The 11,862-nt window shown below is 38.0% G+C and overlaps 1 protein-coding gene across 1 annotated transcript in view; it reads right to left on the bottom strand.

Moving 5' to 3' along the window:
• Positions 1 to 11,668: 11,668 nt before the first annotated feature.
• SLC27A6 (solute carrier family 27 member 6) overlaps positions 11,669 to 11,862 on the bottom strand; it is a 61,689-nt gene continuing 61,495 nt past the window's right edge. Inside the window, exon 10 of the mRNA XM_065406422.1 lies at positions 11,669 to 11,845. Coding sequence (XP_065262494.1) covers positions 11,669 to 11,845 — 177 coding nt within the window. The remainder of the gene's footprint in view (positions 11,846 to 11,862) is intronic.

Raw genomic sequence — 11,862 nt, 5'->3', positions numbered from 1 at the left:
CTGTTTTTAGTGAAAATTCTACATGTTACAGGAGCAGACATTCAAACTGAGGATCTTATTGTCTGTAAGCAGAAGTTATACCAAATGAGTCTTAAAATTGTATCAAGATACAGGCCCAAAATATACATTGACTCTGCCCTCATTTTCTCCCACTAAATTCAGCAAGTTTGCACAGACACTAATGAGGTCAGAACTTAGACCACAGTATGACGAATGACAGGGCCCATTTCTGCCATCCTTACTCTTGTTGAGTTAGTACTTACACAAGTAGTTCTACTGGAATCAGTAGGACTGCTCACATGAGTAGGTACCACTCCCTGTGGTAACGAGTGGAAGAATCAGGCCCATAATGATTAAAGCAATGAATCACATGGATTAGTAGGGAAAGAAAGAATGGTCTAGTTTAGTGGAAGCTGCAGCTGCCTCTCTGTGATCCACATGGCTTAATTTAGATAAGGATTTTCTCCTAGCATACATTTAAGGCTCAATGCAAAAGTATGAACACAATTCTGCTATGTTAAGAGAACATAAAGCCTAGCATACTTAGGATCAACCCTTTCGAACTAATGTCATCTGCAAATATTTTCTTAGAGCAAGGGACTTGGAAGCAGATACCCTTGATTTTGATTTCTGTTTCTGCCACTGATCTGCTGTCTGACATTTGCCAAGTGAGTTAACCGCTCCATTCTCAGGTTACCTAGCGGTACAGTAAACATAATAGTATGTTGCTTACAGTGATGTTTTGAATTTAATTACAAATTATTATTTTTGTTGCCTTAGAAATACACATTTTAGGATGAATTTCAAAGTTAGTGAAGAACATGTAGTCATGCCTGCCAACTAGCCAGTTGTTCAGGACTTACTGGTATTTTGTAATTGCTCATCCAGGCTTACTGTTCTGCTGATACAGTTAATGACTACAGCCAGTCACTTAATACTATTAAGTAGAAGCATTTGAACTGAACAATTTTATGGGTCAGTCAGTTAACTTGAATCAATTCCAGTTCTCCAAATGAAAAAGGTGACAAGTTCAGTAATCTGTGTGAATTCTATTTATCCTGTTTGAATTAATCAGTTTATAGTTGATCTTAATCTGTGATGTGCAATTTTTAAAAATTATAGCAGCCAGTCCTCCGCACTTTATTTTAATTGTTTCCAGTTCCAGTATTCAGTATCTAAAGCCAACATCTTTACTTATCAGTCACTCCCAGATTTATATATAAAAATGAGAGCTGTGTCTGCCCATAGTTACCTTAGAAGCTTCTAATTTTCTGTGGGAATTGAATTTTCATATTGTGTATTTGAGAACCATCAACTTGCTGAATGGATTCTCGGTACCATAGGAGGGGACTGGCTGTTGTTGAATAAGCTCTAAGAAATAAGTAAAAGAACTCAACAGAATACCTACATTATTATTTGTTTTGTTGTAGTGCTTACATTTACATTATAGTTCTTTAAGGTGTGAGAACCAAATGTTGCTTTCTCCTGTGGACTGTAAATCAGATGAACAAGTGCAGTTCTGCTGCAGAAAAAGAAGGTCCTGAACCTTCTATGAACCTCATGTGGAAGATCCCTGTTCAGAACCCCCAGTGAATTCCGTCCTTGTTAATGGGGCCATCTGAACCCTCTGTTCAGAGTCAGACTTGGGAGAATAGTGATTTGGCCCTAGAAAAATACTTAGGTATTCTGATCATTTTTAATGAATTTCTAGATATGCATGTAATATCTGTACCATCTTGAAATGCATATTGCTGTGATTATATACAATATACTGACAGAAAGTACTTGGAGAGCATTGTCTTTTTAAAGCATTTAGCATATGATGAGCTTACAGATAGCATGTTTGAGGCCAGCTAAAGGATGGGGAGGAAATGAGTAAATCTGATATATAGCAATGTGATTTTCTAGTGGAAGGTTTGTCTATCTGAAATGTGTATGATAGTTGATTGCCAATGTGATCACTTTCACTGCCTCTACCATGCAGAGGAAGAGAGAATTATGCCTAAATTAGACCCTAACTTGTGTCATAGGCCTATTTTATCCATGCTTGGGGCCCAATTTACAGTTACACTAAAGCCCCTTTGTGTCACTCTGGCAGTACAAATGGGTGTTAAAGGGGGCAGGAGTGGCTCCCTGAGAATATCCTCTGAGCATGAGGCCTTGCCCATTGATGTAGAGCTGGCAAAAGGCCTCTAAGGCTAACCATGCTCCAAGTCCCTCCATATTGGGAGGAAAGGGGCAGGCCAGGGGAAGGGTCTGGGCTTAGCCAGAGATACTGTACTGAGACTGAGAGCTACTTACATCATGGGCTGGGCAGGCTCCAGACTGTGCCAGAATGTAGGAAGCAGTGGCTAAGAACACCACTTCCACCCAATCTTCTTCCATTCCTGTCCCAGCGTAGGAAGAAAGAACAGTGTCCTCGGTCTCCAGTCTGTACCTTTAGATTATCCCTGATCACCCTAGGAACTGAACACATTGTTCTGAGGACTGCTGGAAAGAAAGAGGATCCATCTGACCAAGAAGAGGAAGAACATATTTGTGCATCGACCTGCCAACCTGGTGAGTAGAGATTTAAACAAAGTTTAAAAGTGGCAGTGACAAATGCCACCAGGTAAACATAAAAAAGGCAACCTTAACAGAGGGTTAGATGTTGTGGGGTGGCAGGGGGGAAGCATGGAAAATTACAGTAAGGTCCTAGGAACAACAGTAGGAAAATCAGTGGGGGAATCTGTTCAGCATCTTAGATGTCTACACACAAATGCAAGGAGTATGGGAAATGAACTGGACGTATTAGTACATAAACTGAATTATGATTTTAATTGGGATCACAGAGACTTGTTGGGATAAATCTCATGACTGGAATACTGGTATAGAGAGGTATAGCTTGTTGAGGAAGAACAGGCATGGAAGAAAGGGAGGAGCTGTTGCATTATACATCAAGAATATATAACTTTTTCTCAGGTCCAGAAGAAGGTGAGAGAAAGACCAGTTGAAAGTCTCTGGGGAAAGATAAAAGTTGGAAAATATGGCTGACATCAGGATAGGGGTCTACTATAGGCCATCAAATCAGGAAGAGGAGAAGGTGGCATTTCTAGAACAAATAACAGAAATATTCAAAACACAACACCCGGTAGCAATTGGGAACTTTAGCTACACAGACATCTGCTGAAAAAGTAATACAGCAAAACACAACATTTCCAACAAATTCTTGGAATGTACTGGAGACAACTTTCTGTTTCAGAAAGTGGAGGAAGTAACCCGGGGGAACAGCTATTTTAGATTTGATTCTAGCCAATCTGAAGGTGGAAGGCAATTTGGGTGAAAGTGATCATGAGGTGATAGACTTCATGATTCTAAGGAAAGGTAGGAGTGAGAGCAGCAGAATAAGGGACTTCAAAAAAGCAGACTTGTCTGGAACTACAAGGGGAAATGACATGTGAAGCCTAGCATGGCAGATTTGATAAGGCCCAACAAGTTGGCTTCTGGACTTTGATAATAAAAAGTCACTTTGAACCAAATTTTGTAGCCCTCAATTAACCAAAATTCCCATTGTTGTCAAAGGGAATTTTGCTCTATTCTGTTGTTTGTATACAATGACCATCAGAGTAGTATCAGAATTTGTCCCTTTGTTTTTCCTTTTGGCATACAGTAACTAAATCAAAAAGAGTGGTTCCAGCTGTAATTGATATGTCATGGAGAATAACGAATATCAACAAATATTAACATTGTAGAAACTATAGAAATTAAAAATGGAGCTCAGAAGAAGAGATTTCTCCTTTCTGCTCCTCCACTCTCAGGGACCAGTCTCATTTGTATCTATTTTTAAAATTAAAGACAATTACTCTATATTTCTTAATTTGCCAGTTCTTAATATTTTATCCAGATGTAATTTACAAACTCAAATGCTCCTTTAAAGGTTTTTTAAACTTTATTTTCTCTTACTTGGAACATCTGCCTGACAAATATCTGCATTAGCAGCTATTCAAAGATTGAGGTTTCCATTACTCCTGAGACTGATAGATTTAATTCCTGAAATCCTTGATTCATGAGTGAGTGTGCGTTAAATTAAGATTTACTCCATGCTTGATTCTTCCATAGAATTTACTTTTATTTTTAATGGAGAAACAGAATGCAGAGGAGTTAAGATGACTAGCACAGAGAAAATTTGAAATTGTAGGAGTTGGTCACCCTGAGAGAACAGAATGTGTGGCCGTATATTCCATCCAGGTCTGGAACACCTGTGTAAGTAATGGATTATGTTCATGGTAGCGAGGTCTGAGTGGCAGCCATCTCCTTTTGCAATTATGCGCCCAAGTGCAACTGAAGCATTTGATAAACTACAAAAGTTATTTATTGTGAATATGCTCCAGTGCAATGAACACTGTTTCTTAATTTCAGGGCAAAAGAAGAATCGACACACCTCAAGAAATAAAAATAAAATTGTTTCTTGCCTTTTTGAAAGTTTTGTGCTGCGGCTTTCTTGGCCTTTTCAGTGATGCCACTACTGGGGGGCAAGGGTTGCATGACTAATTGTTCAAGGATAGGTTGTAAAATGAGGCCAGGTCTAAAAAGTAAATAATTGAATTGAATTTTTGTAAATATGGAGAGATGTGACTGGATATGTAGGTCCAAAACCACTCCTGGTGTAATTCCCAGTCAGGGCCTTCTTTTTCCGCAGCAGAACTGCACTTGTTCATCTGATTTCCATTGAATTCAACTGAGTGAGAACAGCTGTGTCAATAAAAACTTCAATACTGTCCATTTGACTTTTCTGGGTGATTGGCTAAAATCCTTCTCCTGTCCAATAATCCTCAGAAATTAGTTCAAGCGGAATAGTAAAATACATTATTTGGAATTTAGAGAAGAAAGCAAAACTCTGAAGCACCCCACAACATGAATAAATTGGGTGTTTTACTATGTTCCTTATGATTAATGCTTTTCTGATTGTTCTAAAACAATCAGGAAAATTAAATCTTCTGATCAATGACTTAAAACAGAGCTTTCATTTAATGTTATGGTATATCCTAATGAGCCCCATACTGTTCCGTGCTTATTTCTGTAATACTTTGACTTACATACAAATGATAAAACCAAAAAGTTGAAAATTCTGCTAATTAAGTTTCATTTTTAAATATCATACAAGAAGCAGGTTTTTGAAATAACAAATACACAAGAACTAGAATGGCTACAATCCCCAAACTCTGACTCTTTCAAGTTTGTACCTGAATAGCATAACAGGGCCTGATTCTCCACTCTAATGCAGTTGTGCTGGGGGTAAAACGGCAGTGAAGCAGTGGTGAGTCAGTCCTATTATCTTGAACATGAATATCCCAACAAAAACATTCCATTAATGATAGATTACAGATATTTTCATATGACATGTGAAACCTTCTCTTCAGACAAATTGGATATGTCCTGCACAATGGAAATAGGGGCATAGGCGCCACATTTTAAAAGGGTGAGGTTTTTTTTTCATTTTATGATGAAATATGACTTTCTAGATGTACATGATCCCAGAAACAAAACATTATTACAGTGCTTTCGTGTACTAACAGGACATCTATCAGATTATCTCCTAGCCTTGATTATTACTCTAATGGAAAAAGAATCAGCTAAATTTATACCACTGGCCTTCTTGCTGGCAAAATGTAGGATTACAAATATTTTTATAAAACAATACTCTCTTTCTGTTTATCTTCAGATTAGAGAGGTCATGCACAATCTACCATCATAAGCAAACAAAAATGTGGTCTAGATGAAATTACTATGAAATAGGTACATAACTGGTTGAAAGACCATTCTCAGAAAGTGGTTATCGATGGTTTGCTGTCAAATGGAGATGATGTATTTAGTGAGGTTCTACAGGGGACCTGTTCTGTGATTGGTACTAGTCAATATTTTCATTAATGACATGGAAAACTGAGTGGAAAGTATGCTTATAAAAACTGTGGATGACACCAAGCTGGGAGGGGTGGCAAGCACTTTGGAGGACTGGATTAGAATTCCAAATGGCCTTGACCAATCGGTGAATTGGTCTGAAATCAACACCTAGGAAGGAAAAAGTAAATGCACAACTACAAAAATGGGGACTAAGTGGTAGCACTGCTGAAAAGAATCTGGGGATTATAGTAGATCACAAATTGAATATGAGTCATCAATGCGATACAGTTGCAAAATTGACTAATATCATTATGGGTGTATTCAGAGAAGTGTTGTATGTCAGACACAGGAGGTAATTGTCCATCTCTCTTTTGGCAGTGGTGAGGCCTCAGCTGAAGTATTGTGTCCAATTCTGGGCACTTTAGGAAAGCTGTGAACAAATTGGAAAGAGTCTGGAGGAAAGCAACAAAAATGATAAGTTAAGACAATCTAACCTAGGAGGAAAGGTTAAAGGGCATGTTTATCTTGAGAAAAAGAAAACAGAGGGGGGACCTGATAATAAGTCTTCAAGTATGTTAAGGACTTTTATAAAGAAGATGGTGATCAATTGTTCTCCAGGCCCACTGAAAGTAGACTAAAACGTAATGGGCTTAATCTGCTGTAAGGGAGATTTAGGTTAGATATTAGGAAAAACTTTCTACTCTAAGGGCTGGTCCACACTACCCGCCTAATTCGGCGGGTAGAGATCGATCTTCTGGGATTGATTTATCGCGTCTCATCTGGACGCGATAGATCGATCCCAGAAGCGCTCCCCCGTCGACTGCGGAACTCCTGCTCGCCGAGAGGAGGAAGCGCTGTCGACGGGGGAGCCTGCCTGCGCCGCGTGGACCCGAAGTAAGTACTTTTAGTTCGATATAGGAAACGTCGACTTCAGCTACGCTATTCTCGTAGCTGAAGTTGCGTTTCCTATATCGATCCCCCGCCCCAGTGTGGACCAGCCCTAAGGGTAGTTAAGCAGTGCAATAGTTACCCTGAGAGGCAGTGGAATCCCCAGCACTGAAGGCTTTTCCAGCACAGGTTGTAAAATCACTTGTCAGAGATGGTCTAGATTTACTTGTTCCATCCTCAACATAGGAGACTGGACTTCACAACGTTTCAAGGTCGCTTCCAGCTCTATATTTCTATGATTCTATTATAATTGTGTGGGGTTTTGGGGGGTGAGGAAGAGGGGTTTGTTTTTGGTTTTGTTGGGGGATTGTGTGTGTGTGTGTGTGGGAAAGGTAGCCATTCGTGGGAAAGGGGTGGTTTTGGTTAATTTCCTGTTCACGGTTTTTTTTTTAAATTGTCATAATGAGATTTTTTACACTTACAAAACCAATAAGTTTTATCTTCTGGGCCAAAATGACTTTTTATTTAGAAATTTAATTTAATGTATAGTTAAAAATTCATATTTTTTCTATTCCACTCATTTTCAGTTCATTAAAATTTTTGAAATTTTGTTTTTTCTTCCCAAGTTGGGATGGGAAAATTTTTCAAAATCTCAAATTTGTGCAGGTTAGGAAAACCATTTCCTACTCTGTTATATACTGTGTATGACCTTTTATTTCAGATGTGGACCTCACAGTGATGGTGCATGGCTTTGTATCTTCAAGGTTGGATTATCGTAATGTGTTCCACATTGTGACTTTTCTTGACCACTTCAGTACAATGCTCAGTAGCGCTAGATACCCCAAACAAATTACACTATACTAGTTTCTTGATTGTTGCACATACCTGTTTTTAATATATTGTATAAATCTCTATCTGGCCTCAGTCCAGAGTACTTTATAGACAACCTCTCCTCCCCTATATCTTCATGATGATTGAGGTCAGCCACAGAGCTCAAATTAATGGTTCTGAGTTTTGGAAACCTTGTGGAACAGCAATTTTGGGGGAAGGTCCTCAATTTTGAAGTTTTGCAGCTCTTGTGACCCTGTTATGAATTTTTTAAATCTTCAAGGATCAGTTCAAGGCCTGTTTATTTAGCTAGAATTTGTCTTGTGCATAGGTCCAAATGGGTGCTACCTCTTGCTTAAAGGTAAAATTATGACCCATTTACTCACACTGGTGAGCAGTTATTCACACAAGTAGTCCCATTGGTTTCAGTGGGACTACTCACCTGAATAAATGCTCACCACTGTGAGTAAAAGGGTAAAAGGCCCTTTAATGCAAAAGGAGAATCTTTTACCCAACTCAAAAAATGGCCAGTTGTAGCCTCACGTATCCATCACCCACCAGTTGGAATGCAAACCTAAAACTATACAAAAACATCCTCATCATCACTAACAAATATGTTTACTTAGGCTGAGTAACTGCACCCAGAAAAATGTATTTTTCTTAACATCTGTTCATTTAATAGGACATGAAATGCTCCACTTTCAAAACTCAGATCTGTGTTCTGAATGTATGCTTCATGTAAACTATTGACTTAACTGATGTAAACATAAAAAATGTCAGCATAGTCATTGTTTGCAACTGATTATAAACATCTCCTGCATCAGTGAAATTAATCAAAGGGTGTCTGATCTGGAAACCAATACAAATAGTTTGGCATCTTACTCTTCTATTATACACACAGTAATCTCATTAGCCTCTGTCACAAATGCATACAGCTGTATACTAAAAATGTATTATCTGGCCATATATCAAATGGAAAGCTTAGCTAAGCCATTTTTTAACACTTTAAAAACAAACTTGTTTCCTTGAATACAGTAAACACTTAGAGTTGTGTTTGAAGGATCACTGACCTTTTAGAAAACTGTGGGTATCTGCACACAACAAGTCATTTTGAATTAAAGAGCATAATTAATCAGAACTCTTTCAATATTAGAATTCAGATAATATGCATCAAGGCATTCAATCACCTATTTGCAAAATGTGCTTAAAATATTGTCTGAACTCAACACTGAATTTAAGATTTTTTTTTTCCTTTTGGCTTAGATTGAGTCACTAGGCTGAGCCCAGACAGCAGGTTTACACTAGAATGGCTTTCCCACTATAGCTATACTGAGACAGCTATATCAGCACCCCCACCCCCCAGTGGAGACATAGTTCATTGTGGCACAATAACACAGTTCCCCAAACAAAATAAACTGGCAGAAGGACATTTTTGACAGTATAAAAGCATTTACACTAAAGCTCTTGCGGTTATAAAAATGTTGTAAAGAATCATGCCTCTAACCAATATTATTATCCTGGTAAAAGTTTCTTGTGTAAACCTGGCCAGAGTAAGGGGGAGTATGTAAATTGCACCATCCTAGGAGAAACTCAGGGTGGTATTGCATCTCAGAGAGGCTGTGACGTTATTGATATAATCTGGGACCATATAGATCATTGTTGCAACCAAGGTCCTGTAGTGGCACCCAAATCTTGTATAAAGGGGGTCAAATGGGGTGTCTTAGACAAGGTTATGGTTTACTGGTTATGATTATGCTGTCTATATGTGTGTATCAATTTTGAACCAAGAACTTTGCCATTACTGTATGTAATTGATTCCATTTAACCAATTCTAACTCTCATCTCTATCTTTTTTCTTTTATCAATAAACCTTTAGATTTTAGATTCTAAAGGATTGGCAACAGTGTGATTTGTGGGTAAGATCTGATTTGTATATTGACCTGGGTCTGGGGCTTGGTCCTTTGGGATCAGGAGAACCTTTTTTCTTTTACTGGGGTATTGGTTTACATAACCATTTGTCCCCTTAACGAGTGGTACTGGTGGTGATACTGGGAAACTGGAGTGTCTAAGGAAATTGCTTGTGAGACTTGCGGTTAGCCAGTGGGGTGAGACCAAAGTCCTCTTAGTCTGGCTGGTTTGGTTTGCCTTAGAGGTGGAAAAACCCCAGCCTTGGGCTGTAACTGCCCTGTTTGAGCAATTTGTCCTGAGCTGGCACACTCAGTTGGGTTCCACCAGAACCGCATTGTCACAGAGGCCTCTTGCTGTAGGGTAGGGTCAGGAGTACTTTGCTGTAGCCGTCTTTACTTGTACCAAACCTGCTTCACCATAGCTATGCACAATTCCTGCCCGTTTGTTTTGTTGGGGGCAAAAGGTAATATACCGCACCCAGAACATGCCCTACCATGTCTGCCTGGAGTCACTCCTCTGCCTGACTGAGTAGCCAGAACCACAATCTAGACCTTTGTTGAGCCAATAAGATCTTCTACATGGCAAATTGGTTCATGTAATGCATGACTTTTGCTGAAATTCTGTTGTTCTCTGGTGATCACAGCTAACAGACAGCCCCTTGAAGGCTGTTGCTAGCCAGCCTAAGTTAAAGCAGCCTTCTTTATGTCAAGAATAAATCAGCCCTGAGAGTTGCTGGAGCGTGCAAGGTAGTGTACATTCAAATAGCTCAATGGTAGGACCTTTTTTTTTTTTTTTAAGGTCCAAATCAAATTTGCAATCTGAAAAAGGACTGCAAAAGGGCAAAGATTAAACCAATATTTAGTTAAAGGCCAATAGCAGTGAACATCCTGATCTCAAACAGTATTTGTACTGTATATTCTAGTATAAACATTAATAACATGACTTCAATAGACTTCTAAAGTCAATTTTTAAAAATAAAAGTAAAAGATGTAAATTGTAAGTAATACATTTTAGACTACTACTTTCAGGAGGTCTTTGTGCTATAATCATACTGGATAAAGAGATGTTGTGTCCAGTGCTGAATAGCAGCAACAGCATCACTATATTTTGAACAATGAGAGTAGAATACTTAATTTCTATAAAAGTCTGTAAATATCACATCTGATTGACAGACTAATTGGAGAAATTTGGCATAAGAGGATGGTTCAGGAGAGGAGGCAATCTAACCTAATATATTTTTTAAACCAGCCATCTGTCCTCTATGAGGAGCATAATGTAACCAATCCCAAAAGAAAACTTTGTCATTAATCCCAAATCTGACTGACACAAATACAGCTTATTTTAACTTTTACACTTTATTTTAAAACTCTTAAGAACAGTGTTTTAGCATGTATGTTTAGAATTTTAAAATACCTATAAATAATAATCCCAATCAATCATTAAGAAAACAAGGCACCCGCTGGTTAATTAAAACAAATCTTTTGAAGAGCTAATATTCTTGTTTGTTGTGTTTCTCTCCCTAACTTTCTTCAGTTCCTTTTTAATTTTAACATTTTATAAAAAATCATTAGGCTTTATGAAATTTACAGGGAAACTATTAACTACAGTAAAATAGATGTTAGTCTCAAGCAACAGTACTAACACTATTATATTTTTCCAATATAATTTATTTCTGTGTATATTATTATTTTTCTGTAAATATCACTCATTCATGTCTGATATAGAAAATAGATTCAAGACATAGGGGAGGGATAGCTCAGTGGTTTGAGCATTGGCCTGCTAAACTCAGAGTTATGAACTCAATCCTTGAGGGGGCCATTTAGGGATCCGGGGCAAAAATCTGGGGATTGGTCCTGCTTTGAGCAGGGGGTTGGACTAGATGACCTCCTGAGGTCCATTCCAACCCTGATATTCTATGATTCTATACCACAAAGAAGATGTATTTTAAACATGTTTTATAAGTAATATAACTATTTGGTGTTTCAGGAGGTAGAAAATGATTAGTGTTCAGTGACGGTCAAAAATGAAAAGTGTAGTAAAACTTCTGAATCCAAAAAGGTATGGCTGCAAAATATCAAGAATACAAACTACATAGAAATATTACTTAGTGCCTTTGTTGCTTCTTACAAAGTAGTTAACAAATCTGTTAATAATTTAACACTAATTAAAGTTTCAGTTGCCCAGATAAGATCTTGTCATGAAGTTCTTTGGTTAATGGAACATAAGATTTTTTAGAACTGTATAAAAAATAAAGAGGATCAGTGATTGCAGATGGATTAAACCCTTCCCTCACCAACCGAAATTTTTGTTGTTTGAAAGTTCCTGTCATTTCCATTGTTTCCTAGGGGAGAAAGAAAG

The sequence above is a fragment of the Emys orbicularis genome, chromosome 6, assembly GCF_028017835.1.
Source record: "Emys orbicularis isolate rEmyOrb1 chromosome 6, rEmyOrb1.hap1, whole genome shotgun sequence".
Classification (NCBI taxonomy): Eukaryota; Metazoa; Chordata; order Testudines; family Emydidae; genus Emys; species Emys orbicularis.
The sequence above is the reverse complement of the archived record's forward strand: the minus strand, read 5'-3'. Positions and strand labels throughout refer to the sequence as shown.